This window comes from Sycon ciliatum, chromosome 10 (assembly GCF_964019385.1).
Source record: "Sycon ciliatum chromosome 10, ocSycCili1.1, whole genome shotgun sequence".
Taxonomy (NCBI): Eukaryota; Metazoa; Porifera; class Calcarea; order Leucosolenida; family Sycettidae; genus Sycon; species Sycon ciliatum.
This window is the reverse complement of record NC_088652.1, coordinates 20694814-20719813: the sequence shown is the minus strand read 5'-3', so window position 1 is coordinate 20719813 and position 25000 is coordinate 20694814. Positions and strand designations below refer to the sequence as shown.

At 45.9% G+C, this 25000-nt stretch overlaps 3 protein-coding genes and 1 long non-coding RNA gene across 4 annotated transcripts in view; 3 read left to right on the top strand and 1 right to left on the bottom strand.

The window, feature by feature from the left end:
* The first annotated feature begins 132 nt into the window (after positions 1–132).
* LOC135825917 (probable serine/threonine-protein kinase drkC) lies at positions 133–7090 on the top strand. The gene is made up of 2 exons (XM_065338555.1): positions 133–4275; positions 5415–7090. Exons 1-2 carry the CDS (start codon positions 3443–3445, stop codon positions 5659–5661), a joined length of 1080 nt encoding a protein of 359 aa, XP_065194627.1. The 5' UTR covers positions 133–3442; the 3' UTR covers positions 5662–7090.
* A 3904-nt stretch (positions 7091–10994) lies between these two features.
* Positions 10995–18673, top strand: LOC135825892 (uncharacterized). The gene is made up of 2 exons (XR_010555164.1): positions 10995–11349; positions 17987–18673. It is a non-coding gene; the product is annotated as an uncharacterized LOC135825892 (long non-coding RNA).
* On the bottom strand, positions 16779–17496 carry LOC135826167 (23 kDa integral membrane protein-like; the record flags this gene model as incomplete). The annotated part of the gene is given in 2 exon segments (XM_065338799.1): positions 16779–17459; positions 17461–17496. Coding segments are annotated over 2 exon segments (717 nt in total), but the record flags the coding sequence as incomplete, so codon positions are not given.
* A 2716-nt stretch (positions 18674–21389) lies between the features above and the next one.
* LOC135825870 (uncharacterized) overlaps positions 21390–25000 on the top strand; it is a 5613-nt gene continuing 2002 nt past the window's right edge. Inside the window, exon 1 of the mRNA XM_065338504.1 lies at positions 21390–23836. Within this exon, the coding sequence (XP_065194576.1) occupies positions 21735–23836 (2102 nt within the window). The 5' untranslated portion in view covers positions 21390–21734. The remainder of the gene's footprint in view (positions 23837–25000) is intronic.

The window sequence follows — 25000 nt, the reverse complement described above, 5'->3', positions numbered from 1 at the left end:
ATGAAGAAAAGGGAAATCAAACTGTATTGCCGGAACTTTGCGCTTCACGCACAAGCAATCGTCCCACGGTACGGCATACAACGGCCAACTCGCTCCAAGTGGGCAGCGGACACATGTGAAGTGTGTGATTGCATAAGAAGCTGGGATAGGATAAGAAAAGTGACAAATACATATGCCTACTCCACTTCCACAAGTCTTTCAGGTAGAACCTGTCGCAGGTACTCAGAAATAGTTTTGTCTAGCGCTGGGCAGTCAGTTCAGAAATATGATCCGAATTCTGCCAAGTGATCGGAAGATACAGACAATTAGAGCAGTTTAGAAATACTTTAGAAGTAGATACTGGATTACTTGATCCATTGCAACTCAGTTTAACTCCCTGAGAAGACCACGATTTTCCGAATATCGCCTTGAATTGCCGAATCCCGCAAGGAACAAAGCTTTTTACTGTGGATCTACATCTCACACGTTTGAAGGCGTCGTCGTCATCATCATCACTAAACACATACCTAGACCTGGTGAGGAAGACTCAGGTATGGACGTGCAGTCTGCCATGATTGCAGTGTTGTGTGTACTGGTGATGCTATGCATGGCAAGTGGAAGAGCTGAACCTGATCCGTTACCTGAACCCCTAACAGCTATGTCTGCAGAACCAAGCTCTACCCTTCTATTGTACAACGTTGATAAATACCCTGAGGTAGGTGACCCTCTCAGGCCAGCATTCACACCGAAGGTGACTGTGTTTATCAAGGACAATGTTCACAATGACCCCAAGGAAATGATTGTAACCTTTGGCCTCCCTCACGCTGATAACTCCAACTGCTCTATTGTCGGTGCATATCTTGACACAAACACCAAGCTTAAAAGTTGGAAGAAGAAAACTTTCTTCATTCATTCCAGCCGCGATCAGATAAAATGCCAATGCAAACGGTCAATTCAGCCAGGCGTAACGGCATCACCGGACAGACGCAAGTTGATTTTCTATGGTTTCGGGGCAGCTGCGTGTGCGAAGTTCATTGTTCTTTACGATGGTACTACCGCGACAACCAGTGTGCTGTCTGTAGTTGGTGTGAACGTCCCATGGGCATTTTCACCAGGTCTGGTCACTGTACGAACCAGGACGTCATCAACAATATTCACACTCCTATCCTATGGCGGATCACATTGCGATAACGCAAGCAACAGTGAATGTCTCCGCTTCTCCACGGGCATCTTCCGACTAACTATCGATACATTAAAAACATCAGCACCTGTGCGATGGGAAGGATCATCACCAAAGTCCAAACATAGTCCATGTCCAAGTCACAGATCTAACCCTACTCTTATCAATCTCAACGATTCACACCTGTTGCTCTATGGTGGAGTGGAATCTGTTTCCAACTTCACTGAGCTACGACTATTGAACGACTTCTGGATCTACAATATTCATAAGGATGTCTGGCTTGAAGTTTCATCTGATTCTCTACCCAATGACACATCATTGAGTCGTCCAGATATGATGTCGTCTTATTACACTGAAAGAGAGGCTGCTTATCTCAGTGAATACAGAACACTGATTGTTGTGGTAAGTGTGGCATACGGTCCTTTACAACTGTATCTGTGTACGCTGCCAATAGGAGCAGAACGCCACATTCACTGCGAATTGAAAGGAGATGTGCAAGGTGTAAAAGCTTTCTTCCCAACTATCATGTTCTATTTTTCGCTTTGTTCGGGCGCTGTCGACAAGTTCTTCATCGTGTTTTACAATACGGAAACAACGAAAACGTTTACTGTCGGCAAGGAGATACATCCCGCGAGAAATACGTCACAGCTGATGATCACACCTGTGTATACCAAAAATATAAGAATACAATTCCCGGGTTTTCAGGGATGCATCACCAGTGCTCCTGTGGCTCGTTCGGGTCGCCAAGGCAGCACCAACCGCTTCTTATTTGTGGGTGGAACGTGCTACGACACAGCATCGCGAGAGGATGAAAGGTTTTCGAGGCCTTCTAGCAAGTATTCAGGCGTTGTTTGGAACCTAGGGCTAGGGGTGGTTTATTCTCGAATCTCTGCCAGTCAAGTGTCTCCGAGCCCTGATCTGACGAGACACTCCTCCCACACACTCACTTCACTTGGTGAATCCATAGCGGTACTCTACGGAGGATTCTATGGGGTGACTGGTACCTTCACATATACTAATATGACTTGGTGCATGCTAACCCATTACGACCCCTTGGCTCAAGACTTCTCTGTCTCCTGGCAACGCTTCGTCACACCTACATCCCAGTCCATGCCATTACCACGAGGTGGCCACGTGGCATTTCCGTACAAGCCAGATGGCATGATAATCCAAGGCGGAAGTGTCGGGTCAGAGAGAATTTTCGGAGATTTATGGATTTTAAAGATCACAAGCCAGCGATCATGCACTGGAGAATGGATTGAACTCACTAAGAATGTTGTTGGGGAACGACTTCCCCAATGCTCACAACATTCTGCGACACTCTACAACGATGACGTCATTATGTTTGGTGGGTATTGCATAGATAATGATAATTCGACAGGAAGTGGTGCTGGTGAAACATCCCTACAAATGACAGATCATCTGTTGGTTATTACTATCAAGAACCTGTCTTTCATATCACTTAAACGCATCACTTTGTCACGTCCAATTTATATGCGCACGAGCCATTCCCTTTCACGTTACACAAATGATTCCTTCTTGCTCCTCGGCGGATTGGCGTACTCAAATGATGGGGAACACACAGCAATAGAAGCACTCCTATTACAATTCATCGCAGACACCACAGTTAAGGTCATTCCATATTTCAACTTCACCATTTTCAACCATCATGTTATCAGGGAATATATCTTCTCAGGTTTCAGAAATTGGGCGCCCGCCGAGTCACTGAACTTCCTACGACTGCAGAAAGGCCACTATTGTCCTGTTGCCTACGAGCGAACTGAGTACGATTCCTGTCAGCCATGCCCTCAAGGGTACCACTCGGCCACCATTCCACAGCAATGCAAGAAATGCCCAGGTGATTCGAGGACGTCAGGCCCTGGGGCCGCAGAGTGTACGACGATATGCACTGACAGCTTCTGTCACGGCCATGGTGAATGTTTGGTGGACCAGGGGAACAAGATGAATTGCAAGTGAAAATTTGGATACCTTCCTGATGATAACTGTCGGACACCAACCGTTTACCTCTCTCAGTTGGCAGCCGTTATTTTCTCTTCCGTACTTGTTTTACTTATTGTATTCCTAGTGAAGTTTACCAGAAAACGCCGCGACTTGCGCAAAACGGAGAGGGAGCTCCAGGCCAAACACCACGATCTGCGAATTACTCAGAAAAAACTTGCAGAATTGAACCGAGGAGCGCGACTTCGATGGATAGACTTGACCATTGGCAAGCGAATTGCTTCTGGTACAATCAGCAAGGTGTATCGTGCCCAACTGAGTGATATGGAAGTGGTAGTAAAGAAACTTCCCAAGCGCTTCAACCAAACAAGATGGCGTAGTTCACCGTATGATGTATTTCTGGAGGAGGCCGAAACCCTGCGATCCTTACGCCATATGAACGTAGTCATCTTCCTCGGTGCTGGTCAGGACAATGCAGACGGTTGCCCATTCTTGGTGATGGAGTACTTGCGGCGAGGCTCACTCTACGATAATCTGCATGATCCGAAAGTTTACATAGAACCAAACGATCAACTGCGATTTGCTCTGGACATCGCTCGTGGTATGCGATATCTGCATAGCTCCAGTCCCCCACAGATTCACCGTGATCTAAAGAGTTCAAACCTATTGGTCAGTGACAAGTGGGTGGTGAAAATCGGAGACTTGGAGTTCACCAGATACCTTTCTCTTGTGGAACGTGACGACCAGGCACAACCAAGCCAGGATGACCATACTGCAGCTGAACGGAATGCTACATCGGACAACACTACAGTTGCAGATGGCACGACAGCTATTGGGGAAGGGGAGAGATTGCCCAAAACACCCAGCATAATGACGTCCACAGACACGTCGGACTCGAGCGACGCGGATGACGTCACAATCCCGCTCCTGCACAATGTGAAGCCCTCGCCATCTGCACAACTGATAAACACCAGTACGACTAGCCACCAAGACGTATCTCGTGAAGGAGGAGACACAGAGAGCAGGTCACGTGACCGTTTCACGGCCTCACAGCTACCTTCACGTGTTGGCATGACGTGTGGTGTAGGGACGGACAGGTGGAGGGCTCCGGAGACGCTCAGCAAAAACAGCTACACGGAAAAATCTGACGTGTACAGGTAAGCATTGGGCCGGTTGTGTGTTATGCTGTCTAATGTTTCTTCTAGTTAAACTGGATATTTTTAAACTGAATTCCCGAATGCTCCACCCGTACACATCCATATCCCACGCATCACAGCAAGCTCTCAGCTCCTTGAATCGTAGTTTAGACCGTATTGTCCACTGGTCTTGCCAGTATCGTCATCGACATGCATGACCATCCGCCTACGTCCTTCACAGCTGAGACTTTCAGCTCGTGCTGATATTGGTTGCACTCACCTTCCCCTGCTTATGTTATTTCTATAACTTAGAACCTTCCAAGTTGGAAGGCTGTTGGAGTGCCGCGCATCCAAGATGTGTTAAAGCTGCTAGCCAGTTAGTTGTAGAACGTCAGTACCGTTGGTCAGTGTCGTGCAATGTTATCGCATGAGCTGATTGTTTAGTAACTGGTGGTGTTAGTGGACATTATAGCGTAACTTGTAGTTCCTTGGTCCTTTTTTCTTCCATAAATTAATCCTCGGCCAAAAGAAGAGAAAACTATCTCCGCATACCATATTATCTCTAATATATGCACGGTCCTTTATTTTTCAATGTACATGTACCTCCGCCCCGTGCTATTAATGGAGACGTTCCTTTATTGGAGACTGTTCCATTATTATTTCAACCTCATTTCAGAGGCATGTTGCCATGCCAAACTAATGTCAGACATACCCCTTTTCAGGGTTTTTTTGCCGGTACAGATAATGAATTTACACAGTGTGCTTATAATGGAGACTGAACACTTTATTTTTTGAATGCCGCCCCAAGGTGTTCTATTATTGGAGACTGTGTTAGAGATAATACGGTACGTATCACACTGTTGGAATGCTTATTGATAATGATATTGTTGTGTCACGTGATGCAGTAGCTGAATAATCCATGAAGATATGGGTCGATATCCTGTAACGATCCTGTGAAAATTTAGGAGTCACGTGACCTGTCATCGACTGTTGTCTTGCGCTTTCGGGTCTCCATGGCTACAAGGAGCTTCTTTGTGTGCATGTGTGCGGAAACTCGTTTGTACTTTTGCTTTTGGAAAATGATTTCTCATCCATCTTTAGGGAATCCATGAAAAAGATGAATATAATGTGTGAATATTTTCTCTTTTGCCGGGCTGCAGCTTCGGTGTAGTCCTGTGGGAGATCACCACACGTCAACTTCCCTACGCACACCTGACCTGCTCGGAGTACATCCATCAAGAGATCCTGGATGGCAATACGCCAGTCTTCCCTCCTACCACTCCCTACCCGTACCGTCACTTGGCTGAGAAATGCATGAGCGATGTAGCACGTGACCGGCCATCCTTCCAGAAGATTGTTCAAGAGATCGAAGCTTTGCAAGTCTTGGATGGCCAGAGTATAATGTAGTGTCAAGTTCTCATCATTTTATGTTCTCTTTTGGTGCTATTCGAGATCGCTCACACCCCCAGCCTGTTTCACTGTTATAACGTATTGACGCTGGTAAACGCGTCCGTGCAGGTATTTTGTACAATATTAATATTAAATTTTGAATAGAGCGCTTCCAACGAGAATAGGTGAATTCATGTTTGTTTCCAAATTCTTTTAAAATGTTCTGCTACTCCATCTTTCAACAGTTTCTTGAATGTAGTGTGAGGGATAAGTTGTTTCTTCTTTGTTTTGTTTATTGTGTGATGCGTATTGCAGTGCCGTCATGACCCTCGGAATAGTAATCTCTTGGGTGTTATTCTGCCCATTGATCAACTGTGGTTTTAACGTTAGTTGCTGCCAATTGTTTCCGAATCATCCCGTAGTTGCTGCCAAATTGATTCTATCTCTATTGTCTCGACATTTTAACTGCAAATTGTAGCAGCCTGGTCTCTCTGCTGGTATGCTGGTACAAGTGTACATTACACAGCTTTTCTTTGATGCTATCAGCTCTTCCACTGAACATGCAGTCATGTGAAGATTGCATTGAGCGTATGAGGGTATATGAGCTAAACTGTAGCTGTGATGATATCTGTTGTAGGAGTACAGTAGTCTGCACGGTGCACGCATCCAGTAGGCACGTGCCCTCACTATGCACGCACGCACACACCTTTTATGTGCTTCTTTATACACTGCTGTGGACGGAAAATAAAGGGTTCTTCTTGAAAACACAACAATATCTACCCCAGTTGTGCATTGCTTTGAAATCATGAATGTTTCTGCTTGCAACTCTGCAGTAGACATGAGCCATCCATCGTGTGCAATGTTCATTGTTCATCGAAAATGTAGAATTTTTGTTGTTGAGCTGTTGAGTATCGATCATGTACCATCCTACATCCACATTGTTGTTGAACTTCTAACCAAAGCCGCATGATTGCCCGCATCACAAGCAAACAACTACAATGTTTGCCTTTAAAGATTTACATACGGACATAATTACAAATCCGAGGCAATCATGTCTGATGATTGCCTTACGGCATGAAACTCAGAGTTACAACCAACCTGAACGTCCTCCGCTGAGTCTGCTATGTACTGACATAATTATGTGTGTGTATGAAGGTGCGGAGTGTGCACGCACATGTGTTTAGCTTCCAATGCAAAATGCTGAGTGACAATTTTCTTGGACACTTGACAACATTGTCCTTCTGGAGGGCCAGAGCGCTGCTGAAAACTCTGTCATGTTTTCACCATGTCAGCATGTTTCTCTACCAACCGGTTTTATATAATATGGTTGCAGTCAGAAACACTTTTTTCCGTACACAACATAGTGACCTCCGCCTAGCTTGTAACATGCTGTCATCATGAAAACAAGACAGTTCCAGTGTACGTCAAAGCAGTCCGGCACACGAACGTACCTGTGTTCTGATGAGAAAACAAGTGCTGGCAGCAGTAGCCCACTCTCGACTCCGCTACTGAGTAGATCTGCTGGTGCTAGCCTTGAACGTGCGTAGCTGTAGAACAGCGTTACTCCTTTGCTTCGCCATGAGACACTCTCCTCCCTGGCGCAGAACTACATATAGCGCAGTAGCTGCTTACTGTACGTAGCTACGCCATGACAAGTCGACGGCCAGGTTTAGCTGTGCTGTCGATATCATAATGACTGAGTCGTCAAAATTTAATAGCTGTGTTCATCAGGAGGACCACGAAGTGCACGCTGCCTATGAGTATGAGAGTTGTCCAGGGGCTTCAGCGACGATACGCATGGGTCACTCTCGGGGCACAAAGAACTATTGACAGTACTACTAAGCCGTTGTTGCCGGAAACTAACACCTGCGCCTCTGGCACACTCTGCGACTCTGGCACAAAAACGAGTTGAAGCTGTCCAGAGCTTTTACTAGACACTAATTTACCGCGAGGAACACAAGTACCGTTTAGTGCTTCTTCAACATGGCCACTTTCTAACTATTGGTCCTGTACTAGTTTGGAGAAGAAAGGACAAGTAAAATGCGGCGAAGCACTCAAGTTAGAATATTCTCCTCCGCAGCAGACGACCAAGCAATGGAAACAGGAAGCCATTTCATTGTAATGTTGTGCCACAGCAAGCAGCATGCTAGCACCACGTCAACCTAATGTAGCTAACGCTACTTTACACGAATGCTAGCTAGGACTAGGCCAGTGGGTGACTTGTTTCTTTCTGGACCTCCAAAGCTGACTATCGAGTGTCGTTAGTACGAGTACCGGTACATGTAGATCTGCGACTGTTGTGTAACAGGAACTGAGGAAGTCGTGAAAGCTCACACTCACAGCTACATCAGTACAGTCATGTAGATTTCACCTTATTATTTTTGCTGCTGCCGACAGTATAAGCAAGGAGTAGTAAAATAAAAAAGAGAAAAGGACATATGGATACGAGTTAAGAGTAACTCTCCATCACTGTAACATGATACTATATACAGTCAGAAAGTGCAATAACTAGGCACAAAACTGACAGAGTACTGAGACATTCGACGTCCTGACAACTAACTTCAACACATCTCCGTAGCGCTAACCGACAGCCTTCCAACTTGGAAGGTTCAAGGTTATGGAAAGACCAAAGAGGGGAAGGCAAGCGCAACGAAAACGAGCAAAAGCTATAGTCCCAACGGAACAAAGAATGTCGATTGTTACTGGACGATGACGAGACCAGTACGATATTTGACAAAGCGGTCTAACTTCAATTCGAAGCAGCAAAGCAGCACACCACCCAACTTGGGTGGGTCATAAATATCAAAGATAAGTAAAGAAAGGGAAGCTTTGCGAAAACGAATTGTACAAGCCGAAAGCCAAACTCCTACAGTACTCCTCATGCATGACATTGTGATGGACTAGTTGACTACAAAACAAGAAGGCTGTCGGTTAGCGCTACGGAGATGTGTTGAAGTTAGTTGTCAGGACGTCGAATGTCTCAGTACTCTGTCAGTTTTGTGCCTAGTTGTTGCACTTTCTGACTGTATAATTATAGTATCATGTTACAGTGATGGAGAGTTACTCTTAACTCGTATCCATATGTCCTTTTCTCTTTTACATTTATTTATGGCTCAACATCCGAGTATCAAATTGCACACCTGATGAGCCGTCACGAACCATACGGCGAAACGTACGTCGTGTGAAACAACTTGTTTTTTCCTTGTATTTGTAACATACTGTCAACCAAACAACATGTACCAGTTACGTGTAGTTCTATTGGTGGGTGGACTAATGGCAGATACTGGTTACAAGGTTACAAGGTTTGTTGCCATCTCGGCATCAGATTCAACGGCTTCAAGGACTGAGGTGTATTGTTTCCGATCACCTCGGTAGTTTTCGGGGTACCTGTTTTTTTTCTATTCGAAGCATGACTCACACTGTGTGCTGGTCGTGAACAAAGCTTCTTATACATGTACTTTTAGTTTTAGCTTATCTTCTTTTAGTAATAAATAATGCACGTAGGGAGCAACACATACCGTATTTTCCGGGGTATAAGCCGCACTTTTTTTCGCTAAAAATCGGACCAAAATCGCCCCTGCGGCTTATACACCGAATATGCTTGCGCGAATGAATGCTTAGCATACATCAGTATGCATGCTGACGTCATGTGACATGTCATTCGACTCAGCTTCGCGCCTGTGTTGCTATCCCGGCACTTTTACTAGTTTTAGTGCGTGGGCTACACCATACGGTACGCGTATACGGGAACTCTATTTTTCATAATCTGATCTAACATGGTATTTAGCTCCATAACCATAATAAATTTGTAGAAAGGCCATTTGTCAATGAGTGTGAAAAATCTAGGTTTGTGGGTGCGGCTTATACTCCGAATACCAACTTTTAGTCAATATTTTGCCTCAAAAAGGGGGGTGCGGCTTATACCCCGGTGCGGCTTATACCCCGGAAAATACGGTAATTCCCCAAGTATCGCCGAAGTAGCACCAATCTCTTCTTCACATTGTTGTCCCCAGCACGGGCTTGCGAATTGGCTGGCTTGGAGGCAACACCGTTGTGAATGGTCAACGGTTCTCAGCCGGGTTTGTTCAGCACCTCCATGAGCGACACTGACTCATGCTGCTATCTGGTGTTCACAAGGTGTTTGTCGCGCTGGAAACTTAGCGTCTCTGTAAGTATGTATAGCTGGTGATGATTTGGTCTGGAGAGCACTATACAAGTCGTGCTCTTCAATACAATTTTCCTCACCCTACTCAGGCTCAACTGATGAGAGGTGAATTCCCAGAAACACTTTGTATTGAGCAGGGAGTGGTGCTTTCTTGCAGGTTTGCCGAGTGAAAGTTTCGATGGACTTCTCGAGTGCTCTGGATGGCAGTCGTGAGTCAGTCAAGTGAGAATTCAAGTCGGCAGGAAAAGCGCGAGCTCCCATGTAGGGAGCAACACACAATTCCCCAAGCATTGCCGAAGTCGCACCAACCTCTTCTTCAAATAATAATACTGCACCCATATTCATATGAAAAAAACTCAAATGAGGGTCATGCACTTGTCGACAACGTCGAGCCAGTGCGTTCTGTCTGATGCAAGTTGCTCCGTTTCCAAAAGAGAGACATGTTGAGAAGTAAAAAGTCATTCCTAATGTTGTCTACCCATCTGGTCATTGGACGACCTCTGGCATTCTTTATATCTGTTGTATTTATTGCCATGTGAAGGGCTTTAGCCTTTGGAGGACACAGCGACCCTCCCTTCGCGAATGACATGTATTTTCCTTTCCCCTGTGTGTTTTCTTCTGTTATTTTTGTCCTACCATGGGTTTCATGGACTCTTAGTACTATCCTATAATTATGCCAGCGCCACTCAACTAATTTTTAAAGTTTTGGTAAATTGGTTATCGCAGTAGAGACCGTTCACCATTCAACACGTTCTTCACACTTCCTCTGTAACTTCGCACTGCAGCATTTATGTTACAATGTTCGTCTATAGACAACAGGAAATGTGCTGATGCACGCTCTGGAATAGACAAGATCAGATGCTAACAGTTGGTATGCGTTGTAGGCCATTCATTCCTGGCACAAGGATGCAGAAATCGTGCACGCACAAGTGACTTTAGAGACTACATAGGCACAGGATACACTGTGAATGGTTTACTCAGTTCTTGTCGTGGGCATACACACACATGAAGAAAAGGGAAATCAAACTGTATTGCCGGAACTTTGCACTTCACGCACAAGCAGTCGTCCCACGGTACGACATACAACGGACAACTCGCTCCAAGTGGCCAGCGGACACATGTGCAGTGATTGCATAGGAAGCTGGGATAGGATAAGAAAAGTGACAAATACAAATGCCTACTCCACTTCCACAAGTCTGTCAGGTAGAACCTGTCGCAGGTAGTCAGAAATAGTTTTGCGTCTAGCGATGGGCAGTCAGTTCAGAAATAATGATCTTACATCTCCGCAGTGACCTGAAGATACAGACAATTAGAGTAGTTTAGAAGAAATGCTTCAGAAGTAGATACTGGATTCCGTGATCCATTGCAACTCAGTTTAACTCCCTGAGAAGACTACAATTTTCCGAACATCTTGAATTGCCAATCTCGCAAGGAACAAAGGTATTTTGTTTACAGTGGATCTACATCTGACACGTTTGACAGCGTCATCATCATTATCATCATCACTAAACACATACCTAGACCTGGTGAGGAAGACTCAGGTATGGACGTGCATGCAGTCTGCCATGATTGCAGTGTTGTGTGTACTGGTGATGCTATGCAAAGTGGAAGAGCTGAACCTGATCCATTACCTGAACCCCTAACAGCTATGTCTGCAGAACCAAGCACTACCCTTCTATTGTACAACATGAACAGGAGAGGTAAACCACTCAGGCCTGCATTCACACCAAAAGTGACTGTGTTTATCAAGGACAATGTTCACAATGACCCCAAGGAAATGATTGTAACCTTTGGCCTCCCTCACGCTGATAACTCCAACTGCTCTATTGTCGGTGCATATCTTGACACAAACAACAAGCTTAAAAGTTGGAAGGAGAAAACTTTCTTCATTCATTCCAGCCGCGATCAGGAGAGATGCAAATGCAAACGGTGAATTCAGCCAGGCGTAACGGCATCACCGGACAGACGAAAGTAATTACAGTCAAACCTCTTTAGGACGAACATCAAGGGACCGATGATATTTGTTCGCAATAACGGGAGTTCTTCTTATCCGTATGCTATACTCAGTGAATACATAGTGATTTATCCAATGGAGTTACGAATACTAGTTCTTATTTTAAGCAAACATTTGTCTTATCAGTGTTCTTCTTAACGAGGTTTCTCTGTAGTTGATTTTCTATGGTTTTGGGGCAGCTGAGTGTGCGAAGTTGTGTTTGTGAATAAAAGTAAAAAAACAACAACAACAACACACACACACACACACACATACACACACACACACACACACACACACACACACACATACACACACACATGTACACATGTGCGGTAACATGCGCGCTCATGCGGATATCCGAGGCGTCACCAAACTGGCTGCCTTCAAGTCAAGCGCTTTGCAACACATTCTTGCCTGCTTTTAGCTTTACGCCCATGTTTCTGTAGCTGTGCTGGAACTGCTCTATTTCGCCTTCAAGCCTAAAACCAAGCAAGAATGTGTTGCAAAGCGCTTGACTTGAAGGCGAAATAGAGCAGTTCCAGAACAGCTACAGAAACATGGGCGTAAAGCTAAAAGCAGGCAAGAATGTGTTGCAAAGCGCTTGACTTGAAGGCGGCCAGTTTGGTGACGCCTCGGATATCCGCATGAGCGCGCAAGTTTACGCACATGTGTACATGTGTGTGTGTGTGTGTGTGTGTATGTGCGTGTGTGTGTGTGTGGGGGGGGGGTGTTGTTGTTGTTGTTGTTGTTTTTTAAAACTTTTATTCACAAACCCAACTGGTAAAATAAATAATTATGTGGACAAAAACAAACAGGTACTGAGTAGGGGCTGCACTGGGCAGCAGTGATGGTGAGGTTCCAGGGCAGGGGCTCCAACGACCAAAGGTCTCGGCTTCAATGCCACAAGCACGCACCAGGAAAAAGAAACAGAAATGTAAAGCGAAGCTAGATCTAGCTATGGGGAAGTAGAATGGGTAAAAGTACCGGTTGGTGTTTAGAAAAATAAAAACAAGATAAAAAGAGATCGTAAATTATCAGTGTTTGGACTGATGTACCATGTACATGTCAATTCCATCAACCAAAACGTATGAACTTTTTCAATAGATCTGATACGAAACTCGCACAAAGAAGTGTAAAACAAAAAAGCTAAAACAGAAAATAATAATTTTAATATAGCTATGAATAGGATGAAGGCCGCAGACATCACGCAACTACGTTACTTGTTCGACATGTATTTACTGTGTATTTTATAACAAAAATATTATTGAAAACCCATAATTGATTTTCTTGTTCCTATCATCAGTGGGAAAAATACGGAACTAAGGATACAACCAAAGAAACTGAATTTAAGTACTGTAAATAGAAATGTGTTAGAAATAACAACAAAATACAAGTGCAATAAAACCACTAGAGGAAACGCAAAAAGGTTATGTCCAACATGTCCAACAGTTGAAAGTCCTTGAGGCAGTCTGTATACGTATTCATAAGCCTGTTTTGTGTAAGCAGAAGGAGCACGTTGTTGCACTGAAGTTGTATTCGTAGGTTGACACTTCATTTAGCGCCTTCTCGCCTTTGGTTACGTAATCTTGTTACCTTTTTGTTTTTGCGTTTCCTCTAGTGGTTTTATTGCACTTGTATTTTGTTGTTATTTCTAACACATTTCTATTTACAGTACTTAACTTCAGTTTCTTTGGTTGTATCCTTAGTTCCGTATTTTTCCCACTGATGATAGGAACAAGAAAATCGATTATGGGTTTTCAATAATATTTTTGTTATAAAATACACAGTAAATACATGTCGAACAAGTAACGTAGTTGCGTGATGTCTGCGGCCTTCATCCTATTCATAGCTATATTAAAATTATTATCTCCACGTAGATTATTTAGAAAATAATAAGGCACCCATTTTGATAGTCCACGCCTGGTTATAGGGCAGTTCTGTAGTTTCCACACCATGTACCAGCCAGCCTCGAGGAAGACCAAACAGTTCTCAGTTTTAGTTTTGTGGTCATCATTATTTTCGCTTTTGCAGGTGAAGAATATTACGCCCTGCGATGGAAGCACGCGTGCTTCGGCTCTTCCTTTTGCTTTTGTGGCGTGGCCTTGGGCAATTGCTTCCCGATCCACATTGGAAGCGTAAATCTGGCACCAAATCCGCAACAGGCAAGCCTCGGCCTCATTATCAAACGTTTTCGTCATGGTGAAGGTGAAGGTACGAACAAAGGCACCGGTATGAAAAGAAAAGAACGGAACCTCTATGTCAAAGTCGAAGAGAACGGAACGGAAGAAGAAAATTCTTTTGACAGATGCAGCTAGCAGGTTGCATGCTCACTTTAACTAGTTTAAAGGGGAAGTCCGGTGAAAAATTTAAATTTCAGGGTTGGTAGAGTTTCGGGCGCTGAGTCGAATGGTGTTGGTCCCACGTGTCTCCGACAAAGCGTTCTCGAGATATTTCCGTTTGAAAAACTGAGTTTCGGGGGCTGCGCCATGACGTCATGCGGCCGCGCCACACCCTCTGCAACGTCATAGCGTGCAGCTAGGTCAAAAGGAGTGCGTGAAAGCAATAGTGTCAGTGCTATTTCAAATGATTTGGCGACTGATATTAGGTGGTGCAAGCGACCCCGAAGACCTGTAACTCCTTGTGAGAGTGAGGATGCAGCCATGGCTGACCTTCATGAGTTCGGTCTGGGGCTGAGAACCTCGGTATTCAGCTGAAGAAATGGCCGCGCGGGCCCGTCAAGAGTTACTGAGTTTCCGACTGATGAAGAAGCAGCAGCTATTGCAGACGAGGCTGATGAATTATCAGATCGCTGGAGAGCAGGGTCGCCAAAATGGAGAAGAGTGATGCGAGTGCTCTAAATGTTGTTCCATACCGATTAGATTCGCTTAGACTCCAGTGGCCTGCCACATGGTGATGTTTTGGTGCGAACTTGGAATATTTCGGACTACTCATTTGGAGAACAGTGCAGGCTCTTTGAACCACGAGCACGACTCTTCGCTCGCAACGCTATGGAATCTGACAGTTCTAGGTCCGGGAGCTGTTCCCTGTTTTGTCACTTGTCACGGTTGTGCACTCATCGCTGTAGCATAAAATAATGAGGCAGGAGCGGAAAACTAAAATTTTCTTTCTCAAAGCACAATCACCGGCACCGGCAAGGAGAAACGCACGTTCTCTGACTACATGACTGTACAATACGACTGATACGAGTGTAGTACATGACAAGTCCGTGTGTTGACTAGTTTTCTGAGTCTTGTGTCAGTTGTGACTCGAGTCTTGTTGTAGATACTACCGGTACCCAGCACGGCAGTGCGGGAGTAGTTCCGTCTGTGATGAGTTTGTTGACTGCACCACAGCTAGATAACACACTGCACGCACTGCATGCACGCAGCGCACAGCGCGCGTAGAGGCTGACGGAAAAAGTCCAACTCGGAAACGGCTAAAATATGGTATAACCTCGAAGTTTACCGAGCTGAAAATCACAGGGTATGTAGTGTTTGTAACACTGAATCGAATGGTCTTGGTCCGAAGAAGCTGCGACAAACAGTTCCCCAATCGAACGCGCTCCGAATATGGCCATTTTTGTACACAACTAGATGGTGTGGCTACCTGGCTGCACGCTGTGACGTCATCACCTGGATCTGGGTGATGCGCGCTCAAATTCGCACATGTTCGATTGGGCGTATCTGACGAACCATAAGCCGCAGCCTCCTCGGACAAAGACCATTCGACTCAGCGACTCGAACTCTACGGACTGTGAAATTTAAATTTTTCACCGGACTTCCCCTTTAAATTTCCCCGCCAAGATCTCTGCGCATGCGGTTAGGCCAGACAAGAGTTCAAGACGACAAAAAAGACGAAGACGTGGCCGAAGACTCTGCCCATAGGGCCGCGTCTGCGTTTTGAAGTCTTCAGCTCACGTTTTGGGGATTCCCGGGATCGCCTAGGCAACGAAGACGAAGACGCGAATAAAGACGTGAGTGTGAAACGCCTATAAAAGAATAAACAGAGAAAAGAAAAGAATCATAACAAGTTTTTTCATGTATGCAAAACACAGCTGAGCACTCTGAGCAAGGCCAGGTACGCGGATTAGCGGGTCCGGCTAGCTCGAAAAATTACAGGGAATCTGTTGCCCAGTACCAGTTGCTGTCTCTCAGGTGTCGGTAAACCTTTGTCTTGAATGACTGAAAACGTATTTTGTGTGGGCGCTGCGACAGCAGCCTGTCGGGAAGGGAGTTCCACGCGCCAATACAGCAGTACGGGAACGACCACTTCACGACGGTTGGAGCTGAGACAGGGAGCGTGTCTGACAGTTGATAGGCGTGGCTAGTGGCATTATTGTGCTCGTTCCTGGTTCTGGGGTTGGCTGGAGAAACGCGATGCGGTGGCAATACAGCAAGTAGCTGAGGAGGACCAGTGATGAAATGCAATTTGTACATGCACGAGAGAGCAGCAACAGTCCGGCGGACAGCCAGACTGGGGAGAATTGCACCAGGGCCAATGATGCACAGTGCGCGGCGTTGAACATTATCCAGACGTTGGATGTGGCTGGCTGGCGCGCCCATCCACACAAGCGGGGCATACTCCATCAGGGGCCTCACGAATGCCTTGTAGACAGTCGTTCGGCCAGCTTGTGTTAGAATGTGGGCCGCTCGTCGGAGAAAGGCGAGGCGCTGCTGGGCGCGAATGGTCACGGTCCTGAGGTGACTAGCGAAGGACAATTTGGAGTCAAATCGAACACCAAGCAGTGATATGCTGGTTTCCTCCGGTACAGGGGTACCACCAAACAGGATTTGGGGTAGGTCTAGGTCAGTGCGTCGGAGGGTAGCAGTCATAGCCTGTGACTTGGTGGGCTCGAAAGACGCTTTCCTCACCAAACGCCAAACCTTTCCTAGAAGTTCAAAATCAAGCCCCTTAATCAGCTAAAGCTGCAGCCGCTACGTGCTTAGCGAGCCCTGACCTGGCCGTAAGGCGTTCCTAGCGAGCGGAGATGGCTCGTAATACAACGGTGTAGCTGTCACCCCTGCCCATCTCTCGGATGAGCAGGAGGGCGAAGACGATGGCCAGAAGCTGCACTACGGCTATACCCACAACTGCGCCGGCCCATTCCTTCCAGTGGTCGGTGAACGCATCGAAGACTTTCTCTTTGCAACCCTGCTGGTACAAGCCCTTGATCGTGTCCTTGTCCGCGTTGCACGATGCCGGGGTTGTGCCGCCACGATTTTTGTAATCCGCAGGCCCGTGGATAGCGCAGCACTTGAACGTGTGCTGGACATTGTCCCAGCTGGTGATGATCTTGCTGCCGTTCACGCTCATCTTCTGGTCATCTACGTACTCATTAAGTGTCTTGTTTAGGTTCATGTTGATCTTATCGTCGAGCTTTCCACGATAGTGGTGGCCAAGACCGCCGGCGGCCACTTCCGGAATGAAGATCAGAGCAACCAAGATGGTGAAGAACACCAGGCAGTCGCGGTGCTCTTTGCCAGCGCCGATGCAGCCGGGTCCGCCCAGCAGGGCGATGAACACGCCGACGGCGATGCACAGCGAGCCGAAGCTCTCCCACTGCGACGTGCCAGCGTCAATAATGACCAGCGCCGAATCGTAGTCGCCCTGCTTGATTCGCGCGTAGATGCCGAAGCCGAGCACCACAATCATGAATACCCAGGATGAAGAACAAGAAGTTGAAAAGCGGTGTAAAACACCATCAGGTACTTCAGTACCGTTCCACAATTTTGGACTCCCATCTTGGCTGGGGCGTTGAGCGATGCAACTGCGGCTGTCTAATCAGACCTAGCTCGTCACTAACTATTATCGCTGGGCTAGATAGTGAATGGCTTCCAAAACCTTTAACTGTAGTCCATAACCATGACGACCACGGCACAATACAGTGAAAGAAGAGTCGGAATACGAATTGCAACAATCAGGATTAGCTACCAGATGATTGTACACTGAAGACTTTCTCCTACAGATCCTGTGAAAACTCATCAATTCGGAGTCACGTGACCTGTCATCGACTGTTGTCTTGCGCTTTCGCGTCTCCTTGGCTTCAAAGAGCTTCTTTGTGCGTGTGTGGGCGGGGATTCGTTTGTCCTTTTGCTTTTGGAAAAGATTTCTCATCCATTTTAGGGATTCCATGAAAAAGATGAATATAATGTGTGGATATTTTCTCTTTTGCCGGGCTGCAGCTTCGGTGTAGTCTTGTGGGAGATCTCCACACGTCAACTTCCCTACGCACACCTGACCTGCTCGGAGTACATCCATCAAGAGATCCTGGATGGCAACACGCCAGTCTTCCCTCCTACCACTCCCTACCCGTACCGTCATCTGGCTGAGAAATGCATGAGCGACGTAGCACGTGACCGGCCATCCTTCCAGAAGATTGTTCAAGAGATCGAAGCTTTGGAAGTCTTGGATGGCCAGAGTATAATGTAGTGTCAAGTTCTCATCATTTTATGTTCTCTTTTGTTGCTATTCGAGATGGCCCACACCCCCAGCCTGTTTCACTGTTATAACGTATTGACGCTGGTAAACGCGTCCGTGCAGGTATTGTCTTGTACAATATTAATATTAAATTTTGAATAGAGCGCTTCCCACCAGAATAGGTGAATTCATGTTTGTTTCCAAATTCTTTTAAAATGTTCTGCTACTCCATCTTTCTACAGTTTCCTAGATGTATTGAGGGGGGGGGGGGTATGTTGTTTCTTCCTTGTTTTGTTTATTGTGTGATACGTGTTGCAGTACCGTCATGACCCTCCGAATAGTAATCTCTTGAGTATTATAGCACCCATTGGTCAACTGCGGTTCTAACCTAGATTTGCTGCCATTTGTTTCCGAATCATCCCATAGTTGCTGCAAAATTGATTCTAGCTCTATTGTCTCGAAATGCAAAATGCAAATTGTAGCAGCCTGGCCTCTCCGCTAGTATGCTGGTACATGTACACGTGTAAATTGCACAGCTTTTCTTTGATGCTATCAGCTCTTCCACTGACCATCATGATTCATGACTGAACTTGCAGTCATGTGAAGATTGCATTCAGCGTATAATTCAGTGGTTTTTTTAGATGAGGATTTCTGGATCGTTCCCCAGCTCTGAATGTTCTATTCTTGATTCTACAAGTACGAATGTTGAGACTATAGGTGATAGAAAGTAGCTGTTATGAAATCAACACCGGTTATCCATTGCTTCAGAATCATGATGGCCTCACCTTTCATCTGGACAAAGACCTCTTTTACGGGCAAACAGAATACAATTGACAGGGCTAGGGCATGGCGAATGATTAGAACACAACATCAAAAAATGATTATGGTAATACTACCATGTGAGTAAGACCATAATTATGAAAGTGGTAGATTGACGCTTGAGATACACTTGGCTGGGTTTGACTTGCCACTCTGCAGTAGGCATGTTCTATCCACCGCCTGATATGGCCATTACCACCGTATTAATCAACCAAACAGAATACAATTCAATTTTTGGTAGAGTGGTTATCGCAGTAGGGACCATTCAACACGTTCTTCACACTTCAAAAGCCAATGCTTCCTCTGTCACTTCATACAGTATCGTGTACAATGTGCGTGTATAGACAACAGGAAACGTGCTGCTGTGCACTCCGATCTAGACATTATCAGATGCTAACAGTTGGTATGCGTTGTGGGTCATTCATTCCTGGCACACGGATGTAGAAGTCATGCACGCACATGTGACTATAGAGACTACAGCGTACACTGTGATGGGTTTATTCAGGTCATATGCTGAATACGTACGCGAACAGAAGCGAAATGAAAATGTATTGCCGTAACTTTGCGTTTCACGCACAAGCAGACAGTAAAGCATACAACGGGCTACTCGCTCGAAGTGCGCAGCGGACACATGTGCAGTGTGATTGCATAGGAAGCTGGGATAGGATAAGAAAAGTGACAAATACAAATGCCTACTCCACTTCCACAAGTCTTTCAGGTAGAACCTGTCGCAGGTGGTCAGAAATAGTTTTGTGTCTAGCGCTGGGCAGTCAGTTCAGTAATATGATCCGAATTCTGCCCAGTGACCTGAAGATACAGACAATTAGAGCAGTTTAGAAATACTTTAGAAGTAGACACTGGATTACGTGATCCATTGCAGCTCAGTGTAACTCCCTGAGAAGACCACGATTTTCCGAATATCGCCTTGAATTGCCGAATCCCGCAAGGAACAAAGCTTTTTACTGTGGATCTACATCTCACACGTTTGAAGGCGTCGTCATCATCATCAATAAACACATACCTAGACCTGGTGAGGAAGACTCAGGTATGGACGTGCAGCCTGCCATGATTGCAGTGTTGTGTGTACTGGTGATGCTATGCATGGCAAGTGGAAGAGCTGAACCTGATCCGTTACCTGAATCCCTAACAGCTATGTCTGCAGAACCAAGCACTACCCTTCTATTGTACAACGTTCATAAGTACCCTGAGGTAGGTGACCCTCTAAGGCCAGCATTCACACCGAAGGTGACTGTGTTTATCAAGGACAATGTTCACAATGACCCCAAGGAAATGATTGTCACCTTTGGCCTCCCTCACGCTGATAACTCCAACTGCTCTATTGTCGGTGTATATCTTGACACAAACACCAAGCTTAAAAGTTGGAAGAATAAAACTTTCTTCATTCATTCCAGCCGTGATCAGAAGAGATGCCAATGCAAACGGTCCATTCAGCCAGGCGTAACGGTATCACCGGACAGACGCAAGTTGATTTTCTATGGTTTCGGGGCAGCTGAGTGTGCGAAGTTCATTGTTATTTACGATGGTACTACCGCGACGACCAGTGTGCTGTCTGTAGTTGGTGTGAACGTCCCATGGGCATTTTCACCAGGTCTGGTCACTGTACGAACCATGACGTCATCAACAACATTCACACTCCTATCCTATGGCGGATCACATTGCGATAACGCAAGCAAAAGTGAATGTCTCCGCTTCTCCACGGGCGTCTTCCGACTAACTATCAATACATTAAACACATCAGCACCTGTGCGATGGGAAGGATCATCACCTAAGTCCAAACACAGTCCATGTCCAAGTCCCAGATCTAACCCTACTCTTATCAATCTCAACGATTCACACCTGTTGCTCTATGGTGGAGTGGAATCTGTTTCCAACTTCACTAAGCTACACCTATTGAACGACTTCTGGATCTACAATATTCATAAGGATGTCTGGCTTGAATTTTCATCTGATTCTCTACCCAATGACACAACATTGAGTCGTCCAGATATGATGTCGTATTATTACAATGAAAGAGAGGCTGCTTATCTCAGTGAATACAGAACACTGATTGTTGTGGTAAGGGTGCCATACGGTCCTTTACAACTGTATCTGTGCACGCTGCCAATCGGAGCAGAACGCCACATTCATTGCGAATTGAAAGGAGATGTGCAAGGTGTAAAAGCTTTCTTCCCAACTATCATGTTCTATTTTTCGCTTTGTACGGGCGCTGTCGACAAGTTCTTCATCGTGTTTTACAATACGGAAACAACGAAAACGTTTACTGTCGGCAAGGAGATACATCCCGCGAGAAATACGTCACAGCTGATGATCACACCTGTGTTTACCAAAAATATAAGAATACTATTCCCGGGTTTTCAGGGATGCATCACCAGTGCTACTGTGGCTGGTCCGGGTCACCAAGGCAGCACCAACCGCTTCTTATTTGTGGGTGGAACGTGCTACGACACAACATCGCGAGAGGATGAAAGGTTTTCGAGGCCTTCTAGCAAGTATTCAGGCGTTGTTTGGAACCTAGGGCTAGGGGTGGTTTATTCTCGAATCTCTGCCAGTCAAGTGTCTCCGAGCCCTGATCTGACGAGACACTCCTCCCACACACTCACTTCACTTGGTGAATCCATAGCGGTACTCTACGGAGGATACTATGGGGTGACTGGTACCTTCACATATACTAATATGACTTGGTGCATGCTAACCCATTACGACCCCTTGGCTCAAGACTTCTCTGTTTCCTGGCAACGCTTCATCACACCTACATCCCATGCCCAGTCCATGCCATTGCCACGAGGTGGCCACGTGGCATTTCCGTACAAGCCAGATGGCATGATAATTCAAGGCGGAAGTGCCGGGTCAGAGAGAATTTTCGGAGATTTATGGATTTTAAAGATCACAAGCGAGCGATCATGCACTGGAGAATGGATTGAACTCACTAAGAATGTTGTTGGGGAACGACTACCCCAATGCTCACACCATTCTGCGACACTCTACAACGATGACGTCATTATGTTTGGTGGGTATTGCATAGATAATGATAATTCGACAGGAAGTGGTGCTGGTGAAACATTCCTACAAATGACAGATCATCTGTTGGTTATGACTATCAAGAACCTGTCTTTCATCTCACTTAAACGCATCACTTTGTCACGTCCAATTTATATGCGCACGAGCCATTCCCTTTCACGTTACACAAACGATTCCTTCTTGCTCCTCGGCGGATTGGTGTACTCAAATTATGGGGAAAACACAGCAATAGAAGCACTCCTATTACAATTCATCGCAGACACCACAGTTAAGGTCATTTCATATTTCAACTTCACCATTTTCAACCATCATGTTATCGGGGAATATATCTTCTCAGGTTTCAGAAATGTGCAACCAGTCGAGTCACTGAACTTCCTACGACTGCGGAAAGGCCAATATTGTCCTGTTGGCTACGAGCGAACTGAGTACGATTCCTGTCAGCCATGCCCTCAAGGGTACTACTCGGCCACCATTCCACAGCAATGCAAGAAATGCCCAGGCGACTCGACGACGTCAGGTCCTGGAGCCGCACAGTGTACGACGATATGCACTGACAGCTTCTGTCACGGCCATGGTGAATGTTTGGTGGACCAGGGGAACAAGATGAATTGCAAGTGCAAATTCGGATATCTCCCTGATGATAACTGTCGGACACCAACCGTTTACCTCTCTCAGTTGGCAGCCGTTATTTTCTCTTCCGTACTTGTTTTACTTATAGTATTCCTAGTAAAATTTACCAGAAAACGCCGCGACTTGCGAAAAACGGAGAGAGAGCTCCAGGCCAAACACCACGATCTGCGAATTACTCAGAAAAAACTTGCAGAATTGAACCGGGGAGCGCGACTTCGATGGATAGACTTGACCATTGGCAAGCGAATTGCTTCTGGTACAATCAGCAAGGTGTATCGTGCCCAACTGAGTGATATGGAAGTGGTAGTAAAGAAACTTCCCAAGCGCTTCAACCAAACACGATGGCGTGGTTCACCGTATGATGTATTTCTGGAGGAGGCCGAGACCCTGCGATCCTTACGCCATATGAACGTTGTCATCTTCCTCGGTGCTGGTCAGGACAATGCAGACGGTTGCCCATTCTTGGTGATGGAGTACTTGCGGCGAGGCTCACTCTACGATAATCTGCATGATCCAAAAGTTCACATAGAAACAAACGATCAACTGCGATTTGCTCTGGACATCGCTCGTGGTATGCGATATCTGCATAGCTCCAGTCCCCCACAGATTCACCGTGATCTAAAGAGTTCAAACCTATTGGTCAGTGACAAGTGGGTGGTGAAAATCGGAGACTTGGAGTTCACCAGATACCTTTCTCTTGTGGAACGTGACGACCAGGCACAACCAAGCCAGGATGACCATACTGCAGCTGAACGGAATGCTACATCAGACAATGCTACAGTTGCAGATGGCACGACAGCTATTGGGGAAGGGGAGAGATTGCCCAAAACACCCAGCATAATGACGTCCACAGACACGTCGGACTCCAGCGAGACGGATGACGTCACAATCCCGCTCCTGCACAATGTGAAGCCCTCGCCATCTGCACAACTGATCAACACCAGTACGACTAGCCACCAAGACGTATCTCATGAAGGAGGAGACACAGAGAGCAGGTCACATGACCGTTTCACGGCCTCACAGCTACCATCACGTGTTGGCATGACGTGTGGTGTAGGGACGGACAGGTGGAGGGCTCCGGAGACGCTCAGCAAAAACAGCTACACGGAAAAATCTGACGTGTACAGGTAAGCATTGGGCCGGTTGTGTGTTATGCTTTCTAATGTTTCTTCTAGTTAAACTGGATATTTTTAAACTGAATTCCCGAATGCTCCACCCGTACACCTCCATATCCTACGCATCACAGCAAGCTCTCAGCTCCTTGAATCGTAGTTTAGACCGTATTGTCCAATGGTCTTGCCAGTATCGTCATCGACATGCATGAACATCCACCTACGTCCATCACAGCTGAGACTTTCAGCTCGTGCTTATCTTGGTTGCGCTCACCTTTCCCTGCTTATTTCTATAACTTTGAACCTTCCAAGTTGGAAGGCTGTTGGAGTGCCGCGCATCCAAGATGTGCTAGAGCTGCTAGCCAGTTAGTTGTAGAACGGCAGTACCGTTGGTCAGTGTCGTGCAATGTTATCGCATGAGCTGATTGTTTAGTAACTGGTGGTGTTAGTGGACATTATAGCGTAACTTGTAGTTCCTTGGTACTTTTTTTCTTCCATAAATTAATCCTCGGCCAAAAGAAGAGAAAACTATCTCCGCACACTATTATTAAATTTGTATACGTATCACACTGTTGGAATGCTTATTGATAATAGGGAGGTTCTGCTCTACGTTTCGGGAACGCGATGCAAAGAATCACGCGAACTCTCTTCACGTTCCCGTAATTAAAGAAATCCAGTTCTGCTCTACGTTTCACGTAGAGAAGTCACGTGGGATGTGTACTGGGAATTTCCCCTTCCATATTTGGCAGTTTTCTGCCTGCACTCGAATGCTACCCTGCAGATCCGTACGCATTTTCTCTGCGTGTGCCACAACGTAGAGAACCTCATCTCCGCGTAGAAATCTGAACCCAAAACACGCGAAGCCGTAGACTCTAACCCAGGCACCTGCTCTCTACGTGATTTCTCTACGTTTCACGTATAGCAGAACCTCTCTACTGACATTCTTGTGTCACGTGATGCAGTAGCTGAATAATCCATGAAGATATGATGGGTCGATATCCTGTATCCTGTGAAAACTTAGGAGTCACGTGACCTGTCATCGACCGTTGTCTTGCGCTTTCGGGTCTCCATCAGTCCATGGCTTCAAGGAGCTTCTTTGTGTGCATGTGTGTGGAAACTCGTTTGTACTTTTGCTTTTGGAAAATGATTTCTCATCCATTTTTAGGGAATCCATGAAAA

What these genes read in the sequence shown, in the direction of transcription:
- LOC135825917 (XM_065338555.1), top strand. Translation starts at nt 3,443, where the DNA reads ATGGAAGTGGTAGTAAAGAAACTTCCCAAGCGCTTCAACCAAACAAGA. An exon ending in GAAAAATCTGACGTGTACAG is followed by an intron (nt 4,276 to 5,414) that starts GTAAGCATTGGG and finishes GCCGGGCTGCAG; the next exon opens with CTTCGGTGTAGTCCTGTGGG.